This window comes from Falco biarmicus, chromosome 6, assembly GCF_023638135.1.
Source record: "Falco biarmicus isolate bFalBia1 chromosome 6, bFalBia1.pri, whole genome shotgun sequence".
Classification (NCBI taxonomy): Eukaryota; Metazoa; Chordata; class Aves; order Falconiformes; family Falconidae; genus Falco; species Falco biarmicus.
Window position 1 is genome coordinate 34,235,113 of NC_079293.1, and position 27,876 is coordinate 34,262,988.

The 27,876-nt window shown below is 46.4% G+C and overlaps 1 protein-coding gene across 1 annotated transcript; it reads right to left on the bottom strand.

The window, feature by feature from the left end:
- Positions 1-1,863: 1,863 nt before the first annotated feature.
- SDC1 (syndecan 1) lies at positions 1,864-27,141 on the bottom strand. Its single transcript, XM_056343637.1, has 5 exons — positions 26,837-27,141; positions 6,586-6,667; positions 5,017-5,510; positions 4,665-4,794; positions 1,864-4,121 (listed from the first exon to the last, which is right to left on the bottom strand). The coding sequence occupies exons 1-5, from the start codon at positions 26,891-26,893 to the stop codon at positions 3,955-3,957; spliced, it is 930 nt and encodes a 309-aa protein (XP_056199612.1). The 5' UTR covers positions 26,894-27,141; the 3' UTR covers positions 1,864-3,954.
- Positions 27,142-27,876: the final 735 nt, after the last annotated feature.

Consider the following 27,876-nt stretch of genomic DNA (forward strand, 5'->3'; position numbering starts at 1 on the left):
TTGTGGTTTCATGAGCTAAACACCACTCCAGAATGCCAAGTAACTATTTCGTTTTGAGCCTCCATCTCATCTCCTGCATATTTAAAGTCTGAGTTTTGCTGCTGCCTCAAATGGAGCAAATTTCACCCTGCACCTTTATTCCACTATTCATTTTCAACAATATACATACTAGTCCTGATGAAGACAGATAAGGCATTTATGAAATGTCTGAAATAGCTTTTCTTCTCAGGACCCCTGTAGAGCGACCCTTTCCCCCCCCCCCCCCCCCCCATATTCTCTATTTCACTTATAAGATTATACAGCCTTTTAGATTTGCTTTAGTTTCCATTATAGGGTCTAATGCAACCTGGCAAAGCGAGAATTGTGAAAAGTCTGCCTCCTCTCGTAGTTTGCCTTCCTTGTGACATTCAGTGCATTTACACCCTCCAGCTTATTTTTCCAGAAGAAAGAAGGGGTCAGATTTTCTGCCAGCCACATTCTTTGCATCTCACTTGTGAACAACAGCAAATGTGCTAATTGCTCCAGCATGGATGAAGAAGAAAGTCAGGAAGCACAGTGAACATAAACATGACTCAGGAAAACCCAGGCTAACCTGTGCCAGAATACAGAGGCACACTATCCCTTCTGTAGATTATTCTTAGTCCAACAAACTTTTTTCTCAAGTGCGCACTGAGGATCACGCATTGTGTTTCACTTCTAAGGGTTTTTACCCAGAAACTTCCTACTTCCCTCAGCAATTCTTTTTTTCCCCTCTCCCTGCCACCTTAACCTCCCACATTATCACTAACTAGAAAAGCAGAACCAAAAGTGTTGGGAACCCCCAAGGAAGAGAATTCATAGCGGGCAAGACACTGCTATGCGAAACAGTCAACTCTGACCTTACAGGAGTTTTACCTAGTTCAAGGGATAGCAAAGTTGGCATGCGGTTAGAAAGCACTTTCAGCTTTGTTTAGCTATGGAAGAAAGTCTTCTAAACTCAAGTCCTTCCATCCTTTTGCCTGATCTCAAAACCTTCTGATTACCAAGATTCATCCAAACATTTTCTGATAGGAAACAGAGTCCACAGGGTTCCAATTAAGCAAGTGGAGATTATAAACTAAAAGTATGGTGGCTAGCTTACAGAACAAAAAAAAGTAAGTTTCTTAGAGCTCAAAGCCTTGTAAAAGAAAATTGTATAATCTGCAGTGAGACCCACACAGACAGGCAGCAACTTTTGACTTCCCTATTTTGTGAAGGACATTTTCCTCTACTTCTGTTTTGCTCCATCTACTCCCACACAAGCCGTAGCAGCTCAAAGTAATTGATGCTGTACAGTTGAATCCTTAGAACAGGCCTGGTCTATTCTCCCTCCTTGGAGGTTTAATCTCCCAGTTTGTCTTTGGAAGCATTTCTTAATAGGATGACTTGGAGCTACCCCTCCTGCAGCCATCCCTGCTCTCCTGCTCTCAAAGTCCTGGAGGCAGAAGACAGGTAGCAAGGAGCAGCCCTGTAGAATATTTACAACTTCTTTTTTACCTTTTGGGGGATAGTGGCATACTGTACCAGCTCCCAAAATCAGAGCCAGCATGAAATGTTGCAGGGCTCTAACAAAGAGATTTCATACAAGTCTCCCCTCACCCTGTTCATATCCTATACTACCTCAGGGCAGAGCAACTCATGGCAAGCCAGACACCCAGGACAGGGTAGGAGGAAAGCAGGTCACACTCATACCCTTCAAATTCCAAGCTGAACCTCTGTATGTTTAGCATCAAAATTCACATTTCCATACTTGAAATCCAACTTCCTTAAAGACCTGGGCAATCTTAAAAACACGCATCTACTTTGTGAAGTATTATATAGAGCAATGTTCACAGATCAGACGCATTCCTGCCAAAATGCCATTTATTGCAGTATACCTTTACATGGCATGCAGATAACTGAACGCTGCATCTTCGGTTAGAACTCATATTTCATTTGTACCACTTAAATAACACAGAATGTCATGTTTGTTTCACAAACCGTCAGTTTAGACTACCAAAATATACAGTTTTTTTTTCCTTTCCCCCTAGCAAGGTTGTGAGGTACAACTGAAGTTTACCACTTTATCTGACTTTGCTTTACAAGACTTTTCATAGATAAACCTATCAAACAGTATTTCTACATTCCTATACAGAGCAAAGAATTACAGCTGAAATTAACACCATCTGGTCATTGCATTAACCTATAAAAATTCATTCAGTTAAAAAAAAAAAGAGACTATGTAATGGACTTTGCAGCGTTACTTGCAAACAACCAGCTACACATATGCACAAGTTTTCTTTGTGCATAAAGAAGGGTTTGGAATCAAGAAGTGTTTGGGTTTTTTTCCCTTGGGTTTGCTGAGAAGGCACCAATTTTAGCTGCATAGCAGCTCAGGAGTGTTTTATACTTCATTTAAGTTACACAGGTTTTTAAGTTTTACTGTTAATGTGCAACATTTGTACCAACTGTTGCAATATTCTCCAATCATTCCCTCTGCCTCAACAGTACAAATATTTACATCCGCTGTAAACATTCCTCCACCCACCCCATACCTTCTGCACTGAATGATGAGAAACCAAACTTGCAAGAAGCTAACCAAAGGCAGAGCAGAAGTAAGGCTTGTGCAGAACACCACACTTTTCTTCTCACTCAGTTTGAGATATTCTGGAGAACTCCAGACCCTTAATGAGGCCTCAGTGCCTTGCATCTAACAGCACATTGACCACCAACAGCTTCAGGCATCCAAACTTTCCTCAGAAGGTGCTTTTTGGCCCTTGCTAGTCTGACATCCCTGAAGTTGCTTCTCTCCAAAGTGCAGGAACAGCTTCGGAAGAGCCATTCTGGAGTTGTGAGAGCCAAGCATGCCAACTGTTGAATATATTTAAGGCCATCTACACTAAGCCTTCATCAGGCTTGTTCCAGCTGCAGTGCTTCTCTACTCCTTAGCTGCAAAGTCATGATATGCTGCTTTCTACCTTCCACCCCTGTGTGCCATGGTATTCTGTGGCAGACTGCAAACCACGTTCTGAGACAACCACTGTAAACAGTGCACAGAGAGGTAGGTGCTACAACACACAATCAGTCACCTGGTGACTACACAGTAGCATGGGATAAGAGCATGGGCAGCATGACAGCCCAGCCTAGATCCGGCACCTAGGAGGGAATATCCGAGATGACACTGCTTAGAAAAATCTACTTCTTACCTAAGCCTAGAAAGAGCAAGAGGGTTGTGGGACAGTCCACTGCTATTGGTAGAATGAACTCTCCACTTAGTTTTGGGGTTTGTTTTGTATTAGTGTATGCACCAACTGCTTAGGAGCTGGTTCCGAGTATGGGATAATGCTTCCAAAATGTAAGTTACTTTAAACCATGTGACAGTCATTTGCTTACCCTGCCCCTCACATCTCCTTTCTCTGGAAATCATGCTTAGCTTTATGTTTCATAGGCATTAAGTGCTTCAAATATGGCAGTTAGAAAGAGCTAGATGATTGCAGTGTACCAAACGTCTACCCAGCGCAGCCATTTGTTACACTCAAAACACATCTACGAGTTAAATAGGAAGGATCCCTGCTATACAGAATTTGAGCACGGATAATTGCTTATTCTTGCTAGACCTTTCACTAAATATCAAGGTTTATACATACAGTGCTCCCTTATCTTCTCCCCACCGTCTGCCCCAGCAGTCTTTAGATAAACCAAAGTGAATTTAGGAACTTCAGTCCCACTTCTCTTTATATAAAAAAAAAATTAAAAAAAGTTGTGCAAGACAGCAGGGAATGTTCAATGAATCCAGATCTACTTTGTAGTTATAAAATTTCCAATGGCAAAGTGGTAAGGGCAAATAATCCAATGATCATATGGCTTAAGTTTAATGCAAAGCACACTAGGAGGTCCACGTGCAGGGAGAGAAGAGTCCAAGAAAGATGGAATAAGAAGTGTCCCAAAGATCAGTGTTTATGCATAGAATTCTTCCTGTTTGTGTGGTTTTTGGTATCCTCCATTAGACTGTTTTGGTTCATCCAGTGAATAGCTGCCTTCGTCTTTTTTCTTCATTCTGTACAGCATAAATGCAACTAGAAACACTGCAAACACCAAGCCTACTAGTCCTCCAGCAATTACACCTAGAAAGGGGGAAAAGCCACAAATTAGTCTAGACACCACACCAGATAATGCTACTTGGATTTTAAGATCCAGATTGTTCTTTACTATGCAGTCCCTGACTTTAGGACTTCCAGAAATTAATTTGTCCTTTTGCCCCCTCCCAAAATCTGTCATTATCAAGAGCCTGCTCATCTACACGAGGTAAGCCTAGAGAAACAGACCTCCTGTTGGGCCATGCTGCAAAGCACACAAGGCTATGTTGTTCAACTCTAGGGATTTGACTCCGGCAGCATTACAGCAGTTTTACTGTAATTTTTGGAGAGGAGAAAAGTAATAGATTTAAACATAAAAGTCCAGATAACTACCAGTGGCTGCTTTGGTATTAGCAGGTTGTTACTGTTCCTGTTAGGACATCATAAATCACCACTCCCATTTCAGGGGTCTGACATAAAAGGTTGGCTTTCATGCTCAAGAGATGTATTTGCAGAACCACAGCTTCTGCTGCCTGGAAGACTCCTACAAGAAGCTGCTTTTACCAACTAGAAATCCAGAATATCAGGTACCTCCAAGAACTTCTTTTCTGTCCATAATTCCTGAGGCTCCTGCTGCTTTGGCATTCCTCCCAGAGTCAGACGGTACTTCTGAGTTCTGGGTGGGGACCAAATCCTCATCTTTGGTCAAGATGAAGTCTCCCTGTTGGGACATACAAGGCAGGTTATTCATGTTTCATCACATCTATCTTGGAGACTTTCCACAGCTCTGTTTTTTCTTCTCTAAAACCCTCCACCAATATATCCTATTAAATCAAATCAATCATTGCTTTTGACAAATTGCCACCCTTTCCTGCAAAACAAACTTACTACATACTATTAAAGCCATTTCCCTGGAAAGGGTATCCAAGCTATTAATCCTCACCGGGTCTCCAGAGCCATCTTCAGAAACTTCTTCATGTGTAGGAACCACATCCTTTGGAGTTGTCATCGTGGGGGTGGCAATGATGCCTCCCTCGTGATGGATGGTAGAGTAGGGCTCAGGCATGTCTTTAGTGTCTGGTATGAAAGAGCTAGGGATTTTAGGTTCGGGCTCATGGACCATGCCTGAGGCTTCTGAAGGAGTTACATGAACCACTGAAGGAAGATGAGTAGTGGGGCTTCTCACTGTTGTTGTAACAACATCATTTGCTGGTTTCTCATCAGGTGAGCCCAGGATGGATACTTCATCCTTGACAGCTACAACTGGCTCCTCTGTCACTACATTACTAGTTGCAGAAGGAGATATTACTTCCTTTTCAGTTCTGCCCTCAATCCCAGGAAATGGTTGTTCGTTAAAATCCACTGGTGTTGCCAGTAACGAGGAATTAGTTGGTTCTCCTGGGAATCTCCAGGTGCGAGACTGGTCAGTCAGGGGACCTGCAAAACAAAAAAATATATTATCCTCGGCTAGTTATAGAGAATGTGAATAGTGAGTGACAGACATTGGTCTAAGGAGGATGCCTAACCTGCATAGCCAATTTTTGTAGTAACACCAGTTCAGTTTGTAATTTCTTATCCTTTTCAGTGAAATAAGGAAGGGACAGACCAGTGAGCTATTCAGCAATACTCTGTTAGTCATTTGCTCCTCCCCAAGGCACAAGCACTAGTCTGTTTGCAGACAGGTCACCAGGATGTCTGCTTTCAGTACACTGGTTGCTCAGGTTGGTTATCTGACTCTTTTACCATAAATATTTTTTCATTTGTTTCAGAGCAGTCGCCCATACACTCAACACCTTTAGTCACTGGCACATTAGCCACCGATTTCAGGGTCTTATTCCTGCAGAATTCAATCTAAAATACAAGCATGTGGCTGGAAGGAGCAGAAGGATACCATGCTTTAGCTTTCAATAGCTTGCTCTTTCCTCAGTAGCATCTCCTCAACTTTAGCACCAAACACCAAAGGTCTCTCTCACACAATTTACTCATCATTCCAATAGACTTTCCCAAACCCTAAAATCCCTTTATTCTCTTTTAAAAAAAATTATGGCCCATGGGAGCTTGCATGTGTGATGACAGATACAATTTGCACTTGATGTGTGTTGGCAGGTTGGGGTTTACACACCCTCAAATGGTATCTCCTGACAGCTCGTAAGAGAGGACAAGGGCCTTTTTTTATGGTCTTTCTCTTCCCCATGAGTAAAGAATCACACCAGTTTCATAACATTCTTCACATAATATTTCATATTAGCAGCACATGGAATATACCTGCTTCTGCTCCCTTTCTTCTGCAGCTCATTTTCTGCTAATTGTTACTATCTGAAGCGATACAATGCGAATAGATTAGGCTCTTTCTCTGTTTCCAACTCTCATGTTCTGGGCTGTGGGATGCATGTGTGTATGTGTGTGTGAGATTCCTCCCTCCCGCCCCCTTTTAGCTTGGACACCCATCTGGATCTTGATTGCCACATTCTGGAAGGATCAAGCACTAACAGTACAAGTGCTAGTAACTTACCTGCACCTGAACCTGAGAACGCATCATCGTCATCACCAGATGAATCAAGATCTTCAGGAGGAAGGTTCAGATTTGTAGTTTGCTTTAAAGAGAAGGGGAAAAGGTGTGTCAGTGATGAGATTACTTCAAGTTATCATGTTACTTGTGCCGAGTCGTCTAAGGGCTCCAGAAGGTTACACAAAATTTCTTTGTTCAGACTGCATTTTCTCATCTTTCTTCATTCCATTCCCCTCCCCAAAAAGTAGTTCTGGTCAGTCTATTTGGTGTTGGAGAGGCCAATCCTGCTGTCTCCCTTCTCTACACTGCTCCTAGGCTGCACTTGCTTTGGGAAGAAGCAAGCAAGGAATCTGTTCAGAGCTGCATCCTGGTAGCAGATCATGCTCAGTCCTTACACAACATAACCATCCTGCTTCAGGTCCTGAATGCTCATGTCTTCACTATCTACCAACCACTTAATCTGTGATTTACTGCATTACTTCTAAGGAGCAGAAAAGGAGATAAAGTAGTTTGGCTTCTCTGCCTTTTTGAGTCCTTCCAGCACTGTTCACATATCTGAAACTACAGCATCTACTAGAAGTAGAATGAGATCGTCTTTTTATAAGTGTAGGCACTTGGACTAAGTCCTGAGAGAGAAGCCAGCCTTCCATGCAGGAGAATACAGTCCTTAGCTTTTTCCATTTATGCTTCAAGGAGTACACCAACCGGCACAGACATTCACGTGCTGAAACAAGAGGCCAAATCCCTGTTTGTCACAACACACAATGTTCAAAGCTGTTCAGGATATCCAAAGACGACAACACTAAATAAAGCTGCATGATTACTTCATGCATCTTGTTGGCCTCTGCTGTAGGCCTCTGGCCACTTACTGTTCCTATTGGTACAACATGCTTGACTCTCAGTTTGCAACTAGCCTCAGGTTTATTTCCGCAGGGCTACTATTACCCAACCAGTCAATCTCCCCTCTCAGATTTCAAACCTAAGTCCTGGAAGACACTTCTTAATGAAATGCATTGTTCCCCATCCAACTACATTCCCCATTTTCCAGAATTTTTAATTCTGTCCCATCCTCAGGATGCCCTAATCATCCTTTTCCAGCACTGCCCCATCTGCAAGTTTAGGAGATACTGCACTGCATCAGCCAAGCTGATTATGGTTTTAGCGGGTGTTAAATCTCATTTTATTATGTAAAAAGAGGAAAATACATTCTGGCCAACTTTGTAACCAGGCCCATTGTATTTCTCTAGCTTGCATTAACACAGCATCACTTAAAAATTCATGTAACATTCATTTTCTTTCTAGGAAGAAGTTAGCTAGCACTAGTATGATCTGTCAAACAAAGCAATTGAGCTCTCTCGTTATCACTTTATTACCTACATAGCTGTATTTAAAAAATGAAAAGGAGATAGGGCCAGTAAAGATACCAGGTTTATCCAGTTCTCTTTTGTCTCTTAATACGTTATCCATTCCCCACATTTCCATAGAACTAGTTTCCAAGGTGCTTCACTAGCCCATTAGATTTGACCTCTTGGAAGACAAGTATGCAAGCTGCCAACAACCTAATCAGGCCCAAGATCTTGCTCCTTCTAGGCAATCATTGTAGTTAGATGTGTTTGGGTTTTTTTAAATAACAAGAAAGTAAGAACAAAAAAAAAAAAACACATTAAACTTTTTAGCACTTTCCTTTTCTACTGGGGAAAAAAAAAACCACAAAGCAAACCACTTTTCCTCAAGCTACTCTAGAAATATGCTTACAGAAATTTCTCAGAAGAAATTGCCCTTCCATCTTTTGTTTAGCTGCATGTCATGAGGTAATTTGGATTTTTAGATTTGTCCCTGCTTGTTTGCACTCTGCTTCTGCACTTATCCATGGAAAGTAGGTCAGGTACATACTTCCTGTACATTCTTCCTTCTTGTGTCAAGGGTTGGTGACTCTCACAAACTGATCTCACTACACTTCAAATATTCAAGAGTACTAACTGTTGGTGCATAACCAATACAGAAAGAACTGCCAGGCTTCCCAAACTCTGCTCCTTTGAGCATTCTTTCCAGTACGTTCAGAACTGAAGTTAGACTTCAGAAACTGCACCATTTGGTTGATGGGGGTTGGGGACCACTTTTCGCCCTCCTTTCTTGCACTAGCAGTGGCAAGCACAATCCTTTGTTCTCCCGATCTGCTTGGGTTTGAGTACAAAAGGGGGATGCATTGCAAAAGGCAGGGGTGCATTCTCCTCCCAGTGGGAAGACTCTACCTTGAAGCAGTTATAAAGCAATCTCTAGCTTTTTATTGAAGAGAGGGATTGCTGATACAGTTTAAGACATGTGACTATACACCTTTATCTAGGATCAGGACTAACTCTCCCCCCAGTTGGAATCTTCAGGGGTAGCTCATACAGGATTTCCAAGAATACCTGGACAGATCTGATGGTAAGCAACACTCCTGAAAGGATCACAGACTGTCAGGAGATGAAATAGCAACTCAGTCTTGACTACCAAGCTGGCACCCCTTCTCCTGGTCGTCTTAACAGATAAGGCTTGTTCAGTCATGCCACGCTTCCTTTCTTGTTACCCAGCATGTTCAGCCAGTCTACCCTTCCATTTCCCCTCACACCTGAGTTTTTAGGTTCTTCCCAGGCTACTGTAGGCTCTGCTTCTCCATAGCCTTTGTTGTGTACTTGTTTGAGTTCTTTATCTTAGCAGGGATAGCTAAGTCCTTCTCAGGAGAGGAAAGTCCAGTGCAGCCCAGTCTAAACCAATAGAGACCCATGCTGTTCCACTGTACAGTTGTCCAGCTGCTGCTCAGCAGCCACCATGCAGACACGAAGGCAGATTCAGACTGGTTCCTGTCTCCTGAGGTTAGCTACTGCAATTCAAGAGAATACTAGAAGACATGATTCAGGATTAATGAAGTCTGCTTTCCACAACTTTATATGAGAACTTGGTGAAGTTGCACTAAATGCACCCTTCTACTTAGCTGTCCTGAAGGCTTTTGGTCCTAAGCTGCTCCTCTGGGAGCTGCAGCATCTCCCTTTGACCAGGTAGTATAAGGCCTGGGATCTGAGAGGGGCTTACTTTGCCCCACGTACTCAAGGGACAGTACAGAATTATGCACATGTGGATACCGGTCAGAATATCCACAAAGTGATGTAACTCCACAATATCATCCAGTTTCATGACACACGAGCATTACGGAACACTAGTCTAAGTTATGTAACTGTATGGTTACATAAAGACTACACTTGCTCCATAGACCACAGCTTCAGTAGGCTTGAAAAACAGTAACCTGTCCTTGTGGCACCACAAAATACAAGCTTTGCAGAAAGGTCATGCTTCTATAATCATCTGCTGCTGGAGGATTTCAGACACAGCAAGGTTAACGTAAAACACTGACTCAGGAGAGCATCAGAAGGGATCGAACTAATTTGGGTTTACATCAGGAAGACAGACCGTGCCGTTCAGACAACAAACATCTCACGGTCAAGGCTTTTCCATGACATTTTACTGTAGCTGAGTTACACCACTGAGAAAGGTTTTGATTAGTCAAGAGGATCAGGGGCACAGAACAGACCGAATCGCCAGGTTGTGCTATCATACAAAAGAGCCGAAAGTAAATTCCAGCTTAAAGCAAGATTACCAACAACTCTGTACTACTTTAGCTCAAAATTTTATTATCAGACTGTTCAATATGATCAGCTAATGTCGACATGCTTTTAGAAATTACTTCCATAATCTTCCACTTTATTTCTCATTCAACTGAGAATATTTGTGGACCATTCACACTGTAATTGACACCAGAGATGCCGGATGAACACATTTGAGTTCAGGTGGTAGATCCTTTGAAGGATCTCTGATGGTATCTCATGAATTCTAGTAAAAAAACATTCAATTTTTATACTGCATCTACAACATGTTGCTTTTATGCCATTTAACAAGCTCTTATTTTTTTAGTTGGGTTTGTTGTTTGGGGTTTTTTTTTGGTTTGTGGTTGGTTTTTTTTTTTGGCAGCTCAGACAACTGATTAGAAATACTTGCCCAGCCCTTTTAATTTGGTGTCACTGAATTTGGTTGCATGAGGGGTAAAATTTTTAACAGCATTTTTGAAATGCATTAACCAGTTCCCTTTAACCAGTGGAAGACCCCTTTCCCCAAGTATCAAAGCAGCCTGTTTAGAGGAAACCCTGGGGAGACTGTTAGCCTCTGCTCTTGCTGAGCACTGTATTGTTGTGGAACAATAGTTATTCAGTTCTGCTGGGACAACAAGAAAGCTGCCTAGTGGTGTCTTCAATTTACTCAAGAATGGGCCAGGCTTTCACAACTCATTAGCAATATTATTGGCTCCAGAAGTCTGACATACTCCAATTTTATTTTTTTTTTCATCATTTCTAACTATTCTTCAGTCCTCATCTTGGTCGCACTCTCAGTACATGAATTTTTCTGTGCTCACCCTGTCAGCTGCCTCAGAGTTCCCTCCTGCTACAGCACAGATCTGAGGTACTGTCCTATGATGAAGGGGAGATTTGTAGTGTACTAGTTGATTTCACCCCACCCAAACTGGGAACCACATCTCTTTAATTTGGAGCCATGGTATATGTAAAAAGAAGCAGCTTTTTTCCAATTGCTTTTTGAGGTAAGCAAAAACACTGGCTTTGCCACAAGCTGCTACAAGCCCTAAACTAGATTATAAGCATGACTTGTATCCCACTCTTGCTAATCCTAGTTAGTGATCAGCCTATTACAACAGTGTCAAAAACGCTTGAAATCCTCCATTATCTGAATAATGCTGTTAAGTTTGCATGTTTCTCCTAATAATTCCTTCTTATACAGCTGAAAAGGAATTAGCTGCAATGAGCTTCCCCACCTCAAACACCTTCCTAAGCATCCTGCAATATTCTTCCAACTTTGTGGGAAGCAAAACCAATGGTTTGCTATTGTTTGAGACACATAAAAACAAGATAAGCATTTGATCTCTAGCTTGGCTACCAAATATGACACTGGAGCCATCTAGAAAAAGACTTTCAGAAGGATCTGAATAGCTCTAAAACAAACAGAAAGGTTTGCCTTGAACTTTTTTTCTACAAATTGAAGAGCAGAGCTAGTCCCGCTAACAGAAATGCTATCTGAGGCAGAGCAGCCCCAAGAGCTTCTAACCTCAAAATATTGATATTAGTGTGTGGGAAGACAAAACCACCTCCTGAAAGAAATTTTATCTTTGTTAAACCTTGATATTCTGCAGTTAATATCCCATGCATTATTAACTCCAATTCCAGATGTCCATGGTCTGCAGATAGCTTAAACAGTTAAGGGAAAAAAAGAAAACCAAAACCAAACCACCACCCCCACCAGCATTCTCACCTATCCCCCTTCTTATGCAGGCATAGAGACTGCTAGCCTTCAGTTTTAAGTCAGCCATAAATTCTGGAGCAGCTGAAGCAGAACCCACGCTTTTCTATGGCAATTTAGAAGAGAAGCTTGCGTGCAAGTCTGCCACATCAGAAGTCAGTAGCACCATCTCAAGTGTGTTACCATCTCAGCTAAATGCTCTTCCAGTTGTTTCTCCTGTTACTGCACTGCTCAAAATAAGCACCAGTGCTGCTTGGTGACCCTGCAGATTAACGAGGTAATCATCTTCCTAGAAGAGCCAAAGATGCAGACTTAACAGCACAGGCCAAAGAGCAAAAAGACAGCTATAAACCATCCCACAACCAGCCCGATAGCCTAGACTTGAACAGTACTTTCGTCCCTGTCTAGTGTTCCAATCAAGGCTGTTCAAAGCATTACAACTACCAGCCCTCCCTGTTTCAGATGGTGGTGTTTCCCCCATCCTCAATGAGCTTTTGCTGCATACCAACAAGCTTCAGCATCCCCATCCTTCCATCCATCAGTTTCTTAACTGGAGTAAGGCTGGTTAATGGCTTAACAGTGTGCTCCTTCCAAAGGGAAGTAAAGGATGCTCTTTTGCTCAGCAAGGCAAGCACCATCTTAGCAGCAAGAGGTAAGTATGCCAGTTAATGTGGCTGCTTCTCTTATCAGATCAGTGATAGAATACAGAAATCTGGAAAATCTTGGTTAATTGAGTTCTTACAGGCCTCCTCTGGTACTTTTGGCTGGCAACTTGAGAAGGGAACTATCTTTGAGGGAGAGGACCTAGGCACAACAGCAGTTGCTTTTGTTTGAAGCATGAACCACCTGATCATCACATAGTAGCTACCTCTTGGCACTCAGCTCTCAAGGCAGTAAACCACCTTCCAACACCTACTCAAAACAGGATGAGAGCTTTCAGGATCTACTCCACTACGGGCAGAACAAACCAGACTGTAATCTCTGCCCACTGTCCACTCAGCTTTGATCCTCCTTTTCTGTCAAGTTTTGTGGCCACAGCTGTAGAAGCATACCCCAATCCTTTGAACAAGATGCAGTGGCCAAGCAAAAAGTGCATCCTGCTACTCCATACACAAGCAGCTACAGTCCCAATACTCTGAGAGGCTCACTTGGTAAGCACACTATTGCCCAATCAGCATTATTTTCTCCTTACTGTGACAGGGCAACTTTTAAAATTAAGTAGGGCTGAAACACAGCAATCAACATGCCACGAGTGAAAATGAATCAGCCTGTCACCATCAGGTTGGGTTTCACATTCTGCATCAGGGCCCTTTAAACTACCACCTCCCACAACAGCGTGTCACTTCATGCTTACACCATCCCCTACATAGCTGTTTGTGCAGTCTCATGGTGAACCAGATCAGGGAACAGGTCTGGTTAAACAACAAACAAACAAAAAAATCATGCAAAGAATTTTCCAGCAGGACCAGTTCCCCAATCCTGCTCGGTGCATGAATGCACAAGTGTTTGTATTGGCACACTGCAGACCATGGCAGCCAGAGCTGCTTAAGCAATTCATACAGAATCACAGCCTGGGTTCCTGGGATGGTGACACACATCCACCTACCCTGAGGCAGAGGGGCAGTAAAATACCCTGCCACCACCATGCATTATGGAAACGCACACCAGCACCCTCAGATTGCAGGCAACATGCAAAGCAGAGGCTGACTCAAAGGACCACAAACGTTTATACAAAAAGGAGCAAGGAGAGGAGTTGTATGGAGTTCTCTCTTCTGCAAAGTATTTGTTCATATGGATAAGGTTTGTTCTAAAGTCTGACAACAGTGCTTTTAAGTCCTCCCTGACCTCCTAAAAACAGTAGCAAAGGCTAGATAGATGTTTTATTCAGAAAGGTGGTAGTTCTACTTTTGTCTTTGGCCACTTGACCTTTACAGGAGGCCCAGTGCAATTGCTACTTAGTACTGGACAAAAAGCACATTGCACATCCTTCAGCAGAGAGGGCTGAGCAAAGCCAGCAGTAGCTGGAGTCCAGCCAGGCCATGGACTCCACAGCCAGGGAGGCCTGTGGCCGTGCAACATGCACAGCACCAGTGACAACACATCACTTGTGCATGCTGCTAGGAGCGTTACCGAGCACCATGTCAGCTCTGATACAGAAAAGCTGACCCTGCTTCCCAGCTGTCTCCCAGCCAGCTCCACCAGAAGTCCGGTCATTCCTTCAGCACTACAGAAGTGAGCTAAGGGGTCTGTGCCTCTGCTTTTTCACCTGAAGATGTATCAAACAAGTTACTACACACTGCTTTTACTCATGCCAAGCTGTGCCTTCCTACCAAGGAATACAGCAGAGGCCAAGGACTAAATCTCACAGAGAGGTCAACACATACACAGACATGGCACACAACAAGCACTCAACTCTGTATCAGTGGCAGGTGTGGGTTGTCACAACATGGCTAGAAGTGGGATACCTTTTGTTGCCCACATTCAATGCTGCCTGTGTTTTGAAGATGTGGTCTAATGAGAAAGCTCTTTTCCCTGCAGCTAACCTCATGAGCAGCAGCCAGTTCAGTTCTGTGCTATAACTGCCTTTTTTTTTTTTTTTTTTTTTAAGCACTTTCCCTGCAGCTCTTTAACATTCTTGACAGAGTTCAGGCATTCATTTCTTCAGATAGCACAAGAAAGCCACAGTCAATATATAACCCCAAGGAATGGTACACAGTAGGTGCAGCTCAGTGAGGCCATACAGCTACGAGCTCCAGTTCATTCTGGGGAATTCATTTCAGTGTATTTCAGCTGTCCTGAGAGATGAGCAGTGAGCTGCGTAACAGAGACCAGACCAACTAACTTGTCTTAAATCCCTCTGACTTAAAGTCACCAGCACTTCTTACTTTCTAGTGTAGTAAAACCAGCAGAGAATGTTCAGTCTTACAGCGACAGCCACTACAACTGCTTGTTTAGAAAAGTACAGACCAAGAATTGCTTGGTTTCAGTCAAAGGCAGTGGCGGGCTGCCACCCCAGGAACCCTGACAAGGTAAGGCTGAAAGAGGGGAGTATGCCACAGGTCAGAAAATCTTTACAAAATGGAAACCCATCCAGCAAAAGACCCAAACCCCAGTACCCATGCATACTAGTAACTGCCACACAGATAAATATGACCCTCTTTAAATTTCTTCTTCTGTCAAGTGACAGGATCTAAGGTCCCTGGTGCTTTTTCCTCCCACATACATGTAGCCCCTGCTGTGGAGTTCAGGCAGGTGAGGTTAAGCAACTCACCTCAGACAAGCCATCAGCAGTTATAGCCCCTTAAATGGAGACTGGACTTTGTAGCGTTGCCCTCCAACACATACAAACACATTGACCCTATGTCTTCAACAGCAGACCCAGCAAAACCAGTCCCTACCCTTAGCCAATTATTCCCATCCATGCATTGACCTCTGTTGCATGAACAAACAGCCTTGCTTGCATCTGGGTGTAAATTCCTTCCTTTGCCTCATCTCTTGCCTCACGCTCACCCTGTCTTACAGGATCAGCACTGAGCACTGTCACTAGAATGAAACTTGCTCCAGAACCACTGAGACTTCCTGGCAAGTGCAATACTGAGCTTCAGACCGCCCGGTTGCTCCTTGACAGCACGCATTGGTTGGAGAAGCCAGTCTTCCCTCCCCATAAAGCCAAGAAACAATCCAGCTCCCAGTAAAGCAGACCAGTTAGTATTACAGCACCAAGACTGATGAATGTAGTCCAGGACTGGGTCTGAGCGAAGAGCTGCAAAGCAGCTAGTGTCTCCACTCGTCTCATTTGAGACTGTCTTCTCCCAGCAGGCCCATTAGCTCAAACTGGTCAGCACGCAGCTGTAGGCCATGTGCCTGGATGCCAAGAGGCTCAACCCTGCACTCCCCTCCTGCTGTGGCCATCACTGCAGTGCAAGTCTGCAGCTTGCCAATGTTAGGACACAAGAGAGGTTGTTGGAGGACTTCGGTCCCACAGGAGCACAACTTGGTTTTCTCATCTTCAGTCATTCAGCTCAGAAATCAGAGATGTATTTACAGGAGAGTGCGACGTGTTCTATGGCATCTCAGGTCTTCAAGTTAGGCTGGTGGCACACTACAGAACACCGATGCCTCTCAACAGCATCAGAATAACATTTGTGTGCCTCTGATCCTAGGGAAGCCGGTTCCTTGGAGACAAATGCCATACAGTTGGCTGGTGGAACTACTACCCATTTCAAATGAGCTCCATGCCAGCTTTTGTGTGATCAGCAAACTACCACAACCATCACACCTGCTCAGGTCAGAGCACTCATGCAGCTGTAGTGATCTCAGAAGTCAGAAGTGACCTCATCACCATGCTACACAGTATTCTGGGTGGGAAGAAGCTGTTCTACTTCACCTGAGAAAAGGAAGCAAACACGCAGCCAGGAATACTTCCTGCCTCCAGGAATTATCAGGCAAGAGGAAGTGCAACAGCCTTCGGCATCCAGGCACATGGCTAGGAAAAGACCCAGGTTCTTATCTCAGCCCTAGGAGTTTCCCTTTTCTGCTCCTTGAACTCCTGCAATTACTTGGTGCGAGATATACTAAGCAGCCAGGAGACAAAGCTCTAAGATCTTCTGGAAGGATGACAGAAGCATTTTCACTCTATTAGCGATACATAGATCTGTTTCTAATTTGAGCAAACTGCTTGCAGTGCCACACTAGGTTAGTGAAATCAAGTTTCAGATAAAAATCCTTTGTATGTCATCAAACTAAGGGCTTACTGGCGGTACTTCTGATTCCTAGCAGTATGAAGTTACTGAAACTTCAACAGAAAGATGAACTCACAACTCTGGAGTACTAAAGCATGTTAGTTGGTAAACTTAATGAGACTACTTAAACCTACAAATAGTTAGCCTTACAACAACAAAAAAGCTGACAAGGTATTCTGAGGAGTTAATGAAATTACAGTGGAATCACCAGACTTTATAGGAGGAGATATCCTATAGCAACAGCCTATGCACAAGAAAACAAAAATTACTTTATTTTCTGACACTTCAGTGGCAGAAACACCTGCCAGCTGTAACACATGCTGCTATCGAACTCTGCTTTAGCTTCCCAGCTGATCTGCTCGTAGTTTACCCTACAGGACATACATCAAGTTCTTTGTATCATGACAGCCAGTCTGAGACTCAACAACCCAAGACAAGGCCTCCTTGATAGTTTCTGTAAACTCCACTATTTCTCCAGAAGGAGGCATGATGGAAGTTTCCAATGCTTGTGAAATGGTTTTTGCCAACAATCTGTATTTTCCATACACACATTCCAGACATCTGTTACCTTTACAATGAAATACTGCATTCAAATCTCATGCCCAGCTTCTTTATTATAGCATCACCACCAAGCCTTTTCAGTCACACCCCTCACCGAAGAGCTGATTGATCAGAGAACTGGAAGCATCCAGAAAGAGCAGCTTGGCTCTGTCCCAGTCTCCATCTCACATGTGCTCACCAGATGGCAGGACCAGTCACACCCCACAACCTGATCCCCTGGTGCTGTGATCTGTCAGTCTGCTACAGAAGAAGTTAGACTTGGGCAGCAAAATGAGCCACCAGTTGGCATTCGGCGGCTCCCTTGTGATTTGTTCATGCTCCCTACAGCCGAGCTCTAACCAGTTCCAAGAAACTGTGCTCTTGAACAGCTGGATTTATACCAGTCAGCCGCCAGTCTGTAAAGAAGGAACTTGCAAGTTTCAATCAGCAGCCGGTTGCTGGACTCACACAGACCATGCAAGCAGCTTTAGGTTTTGGGTTTGATCCGATGCAGGGCAGTTCCTGTGCTTCAGCAGGTCTCACACTAAACGCGCATGGTTAAGTGTACTTTTCGCATTTGCTTCTATGTCTCGTTATTTCCAGTTTCAAGTAAACTAGCACGGCTATGAAGAAATCGGGTCTCTCCCTACATTATGAGGCATACTATCAGGTCTCTTTTATCCACAGGATCTCACAGTGTTGACTAAGCCTAGACTGTTTAGAATGCAGAAGTCATCCCTGCCAAACAGATGCAGTTACACCAGCATGACTAAGCCATGCACAAGAGGACTGAAACATCTCCACCAGATGCAGGAGCTACGTCTCAGATCAGTAATACCCTGTTCCCCCCATCCCAAAAGTCTTCTCAAAGAAGCTCTTTCAACATCACCCCTTCCTTCCACATAACCTTAGCAGCTCCCGAGTGCAGGTGCTGAAGAAAAAGCAGTATGGGTATGTTTTGGGTACTGCTAGTCTCCTTGGAATAAACAGCAATAGGCCAGATAGTCCTTGGGCACAGGCTGGACCACATTTCACCAAATTAACGCATAACACAGTTCGGACTCCATAAACTCCCTTTAAGAAACGTGCACACTCACAACCACTGGAGCATACAGCAAGTGATCTACCCATATAAAATGGCGCAGAGATCAAGCTTGCAGTGGTGCCTCTTCCTAGGACACTAATGGTCTCCATGTTCAGGTTTACAAAAGCATTGGTAATCCTGCATGTAAGACCAAGTTCTGACAGCAGTTGCTTACTACTGCCCCATTTACAGTTAAATTATGCAACACTTCAGTGAGATTATGGAAGCTCGCTGGTGTACTTCCAAGCTGAGTCAGGAGGGTGTTATGAGGGTGTTGAAGTATCATTTCAAAGCTGAAGCATCAAATGAAATCCTCCCATCAGAAACAACTTAAAAAAACTGCTGCTGCAATTGTGCTCTGGTCACCTACATTTCTACTCATTTCATTAATTAACATTAGGCATTTCTTGACCAAACACCTTGTGGATTAAACTAATTTAACCTAGAGTCACTCAGTTACACAGTTCAGTATCACATCTGCACAACGGAGCCCCACACAACGGACTGTTACAAAGGCAGGATAAATCAGAGAGCTTCCCTTTGATCCAAGCTGTTGGCCAAGTCTCGCTGTAGTAACAGATACTAGCTTCAGCTAACCTCGTGCCTTCATTTTTGGGTATACAGCTTGTTCACCTCTCTTCCCCATGGCCTTGCTTCAGAGCAGCCACCAAACCAGCTAAGGAGGTTGGAGTTTAGAGGGACATGCTATCACTTTTGTGGAGTCTAAACGCTCTCCTGCTTCATACGGGCAACTGTAAGACTTAAGTTGTGGTTTGGACATCCCCATGTTTTACACATCTATGCTGTGAAGAGACAAGACACATCACTAATGCCACCTCTAATGGACTATCAGGCATCAAGACAAGTCAATAAAACAGTACTAAAAAATTGCAAGGCAAGGTGAAGCGCTTTAGTACCAAGTTACTCCTTGCACAACATGTCCCTTAGTTGAGGCAAGTTTCTGGCAAGGAATACCTTTGGGATAGCTAGATGCTACGTAACAGCAGATCAAACTTGAAGGACACTGTTCAAACATCACTAAGTTAAAGATACTTCATATTCAGATAAACTCTGGGTCTACTCACTGACTACTGACCCTAATCAGCATGATGTATTTCTTAAGAGAGTATAAAATGCTGAAGGACCACTTCTAAGGGCCATTTCTAAAAGCACCGGCTGCATCACTGGCACGTACCAGCACCATCACCGCTACACCGGATGCTTTGCTGTTGGCAGGTTTGTAGCGTTCACTTTGCAAACCTCAGCTGATTGATTACACAGGATTTCTCAGGCAACTGCAGCTGCTCATCCTTCAGAAGCCTCCAAAAAAGTTCAGTTTTCAATGAGAATGTTGTGATCTCCTATTACAAACTTTCACTTTCTTTCACTGGATACTGCAGTTTTCGCCATTTCATAATATTCTGGGCCTGCTGCCAGAGACCCACTGGCTACATCCATACTCATATATTAAACAATATCAGGGAACATCCCCAGGCACTGGATCCCAATCTACACCATCAAATTATTAGAACAATCTCTGGCATAGTTTCCAGCCTTGCCAACTGGTATGTCCCCAAATAACGCATGGGAAGGTTCCCCAGCAGGCAATTTGGTGGTAGGGGGAGTGTTAAAAGAACAGGTCAAAAAATAAGATCTGCTAAATGATTGGGACTCTAGCACTTAATTTGGCCACAGGATGACTAGTGCTTAGCCTGTTTCACTTACTAGAATCAGTGTAAAGAGGGGGTTTTTTTACCCCTTTTGGCTGCATGCTGGGGAGGTGGGAGCACGCTGAGCATTTAGCACTTTTCAGCTACTACAGGAAGAACTTCTAATTATTCATAATCGCATCTTCCAGCTGCTGTAGGAAGAAGCTCACCACTGTTTCACAGCTCTGTGTGACTACAGGTGCAGACAGAGGAACTTTTTGCAAGTTAAACATGCTTCAGAGCAGAGCCGATGCTGCTGGAGGATTAAGCTAGCAGCTTTCCTCTTCGAGGCCATGAGTCAGTTGATGTAAGCACATGATAGCGGAGCACTCCTTTGCCACTGCCCAGACATGCCAGAGTCAGTCTCTTTTGTTAGGTGCTTTGTTCACTGATGGGAAAGTAGTCACAATCCAGATGATTCCTCCATTAGGACAGAAAGAGATTTAGAAGTCAAAGCTGTCTAGCTGCAGGCTGTTAGGCAAGTTTCGATGCAAGCCTCACTACCACTTTTCCACTGCACGTAGGTGCCATTTATACCCTGTTAGAGCCAATGAGGTGGACAAATCTCATTTGGCCATCAAATCTGCCAGTGCAAGAGTCTCTATTGCAGTTTCATAAGCACAGAGAGCACAGCAGGGGAGTGAAAAATAGCACATATATTAGTGTTCATGTTAGATATGAATTCAAGCTTTGTGGTTTCTGTAGTTTGGGTTTTTATTCCTCCTAGCCCTCCACCTCTTGACTAAAGAAAGCCTGAGCTCTGTCCCTAAAGAGGACACCTATTAGCTGGCTAATGGGATAACAGGTTCTCTCTTCTGCAGAGACGCTTTTACCCAAGACTGATGTTTTGGTAGAAAGACGTGCTGCTCTGAGCTCCTGTGGTCGTGCAGAGCACAGGCACTAAATCTCCCAGAACGCCATCCTGAAGTCAGGGCACACAGCTTCCAAATCCTGCTGTGAGCTGGTCAACCAACAGCACATTACAGGGATAGATATCTGTCCATATAAATATATAGATGCCTACATTTGTATTTCTCCACTCTAGTGATCTCAAAGCAAACAATGAGGCAGCAATAGGGTCCTGTTGTGGGACAGGGAAGAGCCAGGTAGTCTCTTCCTACAGCACTGTAGCTGCCAGCTCTGATCCCCCGGGGAACATACAAAGGCTCCCTACCAACACAGCCACAGCAGTACCACTGCTATGACATGGAGCCTCACCACAGCTCTCATCTGGAAATCATTATATTAATCACTGCTCACTCTCCAGATGGTAGACTGGCTCCACGCTCCCCTGCCCACCTCTGGCTTCAGCATGGAGTCTAATTGTCTAGCAATCCCCTAGATGCAAGGTGCTGGACTGGAACTACTGACTGACCAGGATGTGTACTGCCACCACCATTAGAAACTAATTAGAAGAGCTTTCCTGCTTACAGCTCAAGGACAGTCATGGTCTATAATGCTGCCCAGAAAGAACTCAGCGTGCTCCCCTCACAACTGGAACAGAGTTCAAGTTTCCTTCCATTTGAGAGGCAGTAAGCTCCTTATTGCATGGCACAGGCAGACAAAGGGTATCCCCCCGTTCTCTAGCTACGGCTTGTGTACGCTCAGGTGATGGAGCCAAGGCACTCGGAGAAGTTGTTGCACGAACCATCTGCACTTTGCAGAAAGCTGGTCGACAGGAGTGTGTACCTGGGACTGCCTACAGCCAGAAATCCAGACTGTCAGCCTTTGCTTCCATGATTGGCATACAAGACATTGTCATTACTGCACAAGCAGTGCAGAAAAGTTACGGAGTGGAGTATGACAAGAACACAAGAGCCTCCATGAAAGGCAAAACACCTGTATTTTAAGCTGGCTGGCAGGCAGTTCCCTCTTTTTTCAGTGCCTTCGATTTAGTCAGGAGTCATTCTGCAATAGCAATCCTGAAGACCTTCCAGTTATTAAAAAAGCCCAAAACAGTAAGTGGCAAAATGAGTGGACATTAAAGAGAACCGTATTTCAAAAACAAGGGCTACAGAGAAGAGAGTTCTGCCAGAGAGCACAGCAGCAAGATGTGTAAGTGAAGCGGACAGAACTCTTCAGCTGATCAATACTCAAAGGAGTTTCAAACAAGAAGCCTTGCAGGAAAAGCCATGACTTACAACACCTCCATGACTCAGTTGTAGCTGCAGCTCCAGTGACTCAACGGGAAGTTTATTACCAGCTCCATCCAAATCCCACTAACACACTGGTTCCCATCCAGCAAAGCAAGCTTCACTGGTGAGACTGGTCTCAGCAGTGAGATACAAACATTACAGTCAGGCATGGCAAGGAGCCCAAGCTAACAGACTCTGTTGGACCCATGCCGGTTCCACAAGACCCAGAACATCAACTACAGCCAAGCACTGCTTGAGAAACTGAGAGGTTGGGAAACTACCACATTAGCAGATGTTGCTGCACAGGAGTTGCTTGTAGGAGGTCCAAACGTTATCTCACCTTGAGGTAAGGGTTCATAGTGCAGTAACTTTTCCACTAGCATCTCCATAGCAGAAAGTGCACTATCCCAGGTTTCTAGCCAGGCCAGATAAAGCTTATCTCTGCGGTACACCAGTAGCCTAACAGAGTTAAAATGAAGTACACTAGCCAACTCTAACTTAAGAGACCTGTTAACAGAACGGACACTCCATGCTTCTAAGGAGACACCACACTCTCTCTGCATTTCAGAGTATATTCTCAGCTCAGAAGAGAACCAATGAGAAGCACCAGAAGTCCAAAACAACTTCCACACCTTGCAAGTTCATTGCCTGTAGCAAAGTTTAGGGAGTAACAAGGGTTCCTTACTTCTAATCCACAAACAGTGCCTTCTACTGAAGTGCTCCATTGCCTCCTCAACAGCTCACAAGCTGTTGTTTCCCCCCTGCGCCCCCCCCCCCCCCCCCCAAAAAAAATCTGCTCACACTCCTCACTTCAGAACGCTGATGCAGGACCCAACTATACTCCCTAATGTCTTCCACAGCCTTTAGCAGAGCAAGGTTATGGTATTGTTTGGGGGCACCAATCCAGTTGCACTCGAACAGCAGAGAGCTGTTGTTCTAGCTGAAAGCTGATGTTTCCCACTGCTTTGCTAGTTCTCTTGGCACAGAAACAGCATCTGTCCAGTCTGTTTCTGGAGAGAGTTATCATAAAAGTTTAACAAATAAAAAGCCTTGAGCTAAATTGCTCTCAGATGAAAAAAACACTATAGTAAATGTGTCTATGCTTCCCTTATAGGCAAAATGAGATCCAGTCAAAACCCTGACAAAGCAACTCACCTTGAAGTAGGTGTGCAGTGGCTGGTCAGATAATCGCTCTCTTTGGCTCCACTAATTACATCATCATGACTATAATGAGAGCTTAGGCACCTAGAACACATACAGACACCTACATTTAGGTGCCTTAACACCAAGTGAACATTGCCCTGAGGGGCCAGTGCCATTTGAAGTGCCCTATGTCTCACCAAGTACATCAATCTCCAGCTATCCCAGAGCGCCGTATTAATAGCTCTGCGTTAACGAAGAGCAGGAGACATCTAAGACAAAAATACTAACGCCACAATGCTGAAGCACTGCAATTTTATCATTGACAGCACCTCCTCAGGAAAGGGGTCCTATCTTCTCTCTTGTAAGAGGCTCCCTCCTCCCTGTAGCAAGCCCGACTAAAATCCCAGCTCCCTAGATGCCAGATGACACAAGTGTGGAATGTCCCCCTCAGAGGCTCTTTAGACATGGTCAGGATGAAGTGCTACTACACAGGCCACCTGGAGACATCTAAGCACTAGCAATGCAAAACACATACTTATAATGGACCAATTTTGCTGCTAAAACAGCAGCCTACATTTCAGGTTAGTACACTAGCTTAATTTTAGAAGGCTTACAGGTTTCTTGCACTTGCTGTAACTTGTCTCAGGTTGTTAGAGAGGATTGTTTGGTTTCCAGAAGTTTCAGAGTGCTGCCATTAAAAATTTTAGCTCTTCTAGCCACTTGAAACAGAGAGAAACCTGGAACAAAAGAATACAAGCTCACACCTGAGCCCCCTTACACAACACACACCAGTTATCTGTCTCTGCTCTAATCAGTTAACCAGGTACAACAGTTAACATTTTACTGGGAGGTAGCCACCAGCAAGTGAGGGTTCAGATGAAGAAGCGCTGTTCATAATGCTTGATAAATAATGTGACACTGCACTACACAGACTATAGAAGAAAGTGTTTCCTCCTTATCTACTGCCTGCAAGTTTAATAAGCGAGCTGAGCTACCCAATTTCTTCTAATTAGTTTACATGCAGATAGGAATGACATCACCCTTGGAAAAACACTCTGGCTGCTCTGCTAGGCTTGTGTTAATCGCCAGCATGCACCTACACCAGATGAAACAATCCAAACTTTGTTTTCCCTCATTGTACAGGCTGGATTGTCCACTGCTGTCCTGCAGCAGGCTACACATCTCGGCTCAGTTAGTTTGACAGCAGGGTTATACCATGTCAAAGCTTCCATTTGAGAGAATAACCAGGTTAATCCATTATGATGCATCAGCCTTCTTATTTCAAGGAAGTCCATGCCCCCCCTGCATCATAACAACAGAGGGCAATTTCTCTCCTGCAAGGCATTTTGAGCAAGAGCACGTCACCTTGAAGAATAGGAACCTCCCCAGCCATTCCTGCAGGTAAGAGTACTCAGAAAGAAAACAGCCATCGTTTGGCCGCTTTCTAGTTCCTGCTTACTACTTCTACGACGTGGGAGCACGGACAAGTAAAGTCAGGCAGCAACAGCAGTCAAGCAATGCACCAGCAGCAGCGGCACGCTTTCCAACGGTCAGACCACCAAGAACCCAACACAGCCATGCCAGCGCCCACAGCGCCGTGATCTGGTATACACAAAGGACTGCGGTAAGGTCACTTTGCTTTCTGTGCCCAACACAAAAGGTTTCCTGCCACTTGATGCAAAAGCATGATTATTCCAGATGGGTGGGAAAGGCAGCTTAATCTGTGTCACTGACATTTTGACACAGGGAAAAAGGCCACGTGATCACCAAAAGAGAAACAGCCTCAGCACTGAGTCACCAGGGAGCCCCAAGGACTTCTGTTGCTTCATGTGTTCACCCAGGAAACCCCTCCGCCTGAAGCTGCATCCAGGCCTGCGTCTCTCACGCACAGGAAAACTCCAGACAAGCATTTAATTCACATCTTTCTCATTTCTAGTAGGGAGTATTTACCACACAGGAACCTCATCCACATGCACCTCAGAGGCTACAAATTAACTGCAGTTTTTCCATTTTATTCAGAAGCTATGAGCAGAGCCTTCTCCCCACGAAACTGGGCTGATTAGCTCACACACTTCTCGGGTTTAGCCATCTCGTAACTACTTGCTGCCATGTAGGCTAGCAGGGTATGTGTCCAGATCTAAGGTACGAGCTCACAGACAGAATGGTACAGCAACAACTGGAGGTATTTTGAGCAGCTTAGATCGTGCCACACGCTTTGTTCTGCCACTCCTTATCCAACCGCCGCGGCTACTCATCTCCAGACAAGTTCCAAATCAATTATTCCCTTTCAGAAAGAAAAAAACCCACCAGTTCTGCCTGTGATGATCCCGCCCGCTCAGACAAAGCCTCACGTTCCACTTTTTTCCTCTAATTCATGCAAAGGAGAAGACTCCACGAGCAACGGGCACACGGGGAGCGGGTGTCCCTCGCCACTGGGGAAGGGGATGGCGACCTGGGCTTCGTGCCTTCTCGAGGGGCGGCCGCAAGGCTCCTGCCCCGCACTCGGCATCCCCACACGGCGGCCCCGGGCCCGAGCAGGGCGCTGTTACCGGGCCCCAGCGGGAGGGCAGGGCAGGGGGCGGCGGGGCCATCCCCGGTTCGCGGGTGACATCTAGCGGCTGACGGGCGCGGCGCCTGCCCAGGCCGAACGGCTGCCCGCAGCCCCGCTCCGCACGCCCCCGGCAGCGCCGCTCCCGCAACACCCGCGTCCTGGGGAAGCGCGAGCCCCACGGCCGCAGCGCTCCGGCGTTGAGGAGGGACGGCGCGGCGGCCCCACGCCCAGCCCAGGCGGCTCCGCAGGGCTGGAGGCAGCGGCGAGGGACGGAGCCGGGACGCCCGCCCACCCCGGGGAGGAAGCGGGGCCGGTGTCCCCGGGGCTGCTGCCGAGCAGGGGCACGGGGGGTCACGTGCCGAGCCGACACCAGCGCGTTACAGCTCTAGCAGGCAGAGGTACGAGGCACCCCTGTGCCGCCCGCTGGCTCCGGGGGCACAAAGGCGGTCGGGGAGCTGCTAGCCCCCAGCTGCCGTCGGAGCCGGGCCGTACCGGGGGCACGGCGGGAGCGCCCCCGTTCCCCGTGTCACCCCTGCCCGCGAGGCGCGGGGGAAGGCTGCCCGGCCACAGTCGAGCCACAAAGAGCCACATGCGAGCGTTCACCCAAACTTACCGCTCACCCCCCTCGGGGCGCACCGCGCCGGAGGGAAGGCGTAAGCATCCCCCCCCACCACCCCGCCGGCCTTTCGCGGGCGGCCCGAGGGGCTCCCGCGCCCCGACGGGGGGCACCGGGCAGCGCCACCCGCCCAGCAGCGCCCCGGGGCGGAGCCGCCGGCGGGTCAGGGGCAGCCGCAGCGCGTCTGGTTTGAATTAAGGCTGCCGGGGCAGCCCGGGCTGCAGCCCGCCGCCAGCACAAAAGGCCACCGGCGCTCCCCGGCAAAAACCTGTCGGAAGGGGGGAACCAGCCCCCAGCCCGGCTGCTCCCGGCCCGGCCCCGCACCGCCGCCCGGGCCCGCCGCCCCACGTGCGCCGCGCCCCGTTCCGTTCCGCTCCGCTCGCGGCGGGCTCACCGGGACAGCAGCCTGGAAGCAAAGGGCCACCAGCCACACGGTCACCACGTTTATCATCCTTCCTCCTCGTCGGGCCTCGGGAGCGCACAGCCTTGCCCCTTCTTCCCGCGGTCTCCGCCGCTCCTGCCCCGCGCCTCTTCGCGTTCTCTGAAGTCGCTGCGGGTTTCCTCCCCTCCCGGATTCTTTCTCTTTCTCTGTCCCCCTTTCCTTTTGCTTCCCCCCGCACTCCGCACGCCGCTGAACCGGCCTCCCAGCAGCGCTCTGCCACGGCGAGGAGTTGAACTCTGTCTTTTAATGAACCCACTGCAACAACCTTCACCTTACGGCCACCCCCCGGCCGGCTCCGCCTCCCCTCCCCTCCCCTCGGCGCGGCTCCCCGCGCCGGCCCCGGCCCCGGCCCCGGCCCCAGCCCGCCCCGCCGCCCGCCCCCGCTTCCTGCCGCCGCGCTACCTGCGCCGCCGGCCCCCGCCCCGCCGCTTCCCTCCTGGCCTTCCCACATTTCCTCTGCGGCAGCGGCATTGCTCCCGTAGAGCTTCCTTCCTTCTCGCTACAAATAATAATAATAATTAATAACAATCGTGTCAAAAGCCCTCCCTTGCCTTTCCACTGTGGGAAAATCACGGGGGGACGCTGCCGTCCCCCCTTCCCCCGCCGCCGGCCCTGCTCCCGGGGGTGCGCCGAGGCTCCCGGTCACCTCCAGCGGGGCTTTCTCCCTGAAAAAAATAACGATGTTTTCCTTTTTTGCAGCGAGGGGGTTGTCCTGCCTCCTGCCCGCGGCTCCCCGGGGCTGGCCCCGCGCCCTCTGCCCCTGCCCTTCATTGCAGCGGATTTTCGGAGCGGCTTTTCCAGCGGAGTCAAAATGCTGCGAGAGGTTTTGCGGGAAAAAATGCTGCTTCAAAAGAAGCGCCCTGCCGCGCGTTACCCCCGCTGCTGGAGTTAGCAGCAACTTAGGTGCTCTCCAGCGCTGCTGCGGGTGGGTCTTTGCACATCCCACCGTAAGACGGCAAAAACCCAGGCAGGCAGGCGAGTATCCCACGAAA

Excerpts from the sequence above, each read along its gene's own strand:
- SDC1 (XM_056343637.1), bottom strand. The coding sequence starts at position 26,893 with ATGATAAACGTGGTGACCGTGTGGCTGGTGGCCCTTTGCTTCCAGGCT. Across the intron at positions 5,511-6,585 it reads GTTCTCAGGTTCAGGTGCAG|GTCCCCTGACTGACCAGTCT; the intron begins GTAAGTTACTAG and ends TTTGTTTTGCAG. Across the intron at positions 4,795-5,016 it reads AAGATGGCTCTGGAGACCCG|GGAGACTTCATCTTGACCAA; the intron begins GTGAGGATTAAT and ends ATGTCCCAACAG.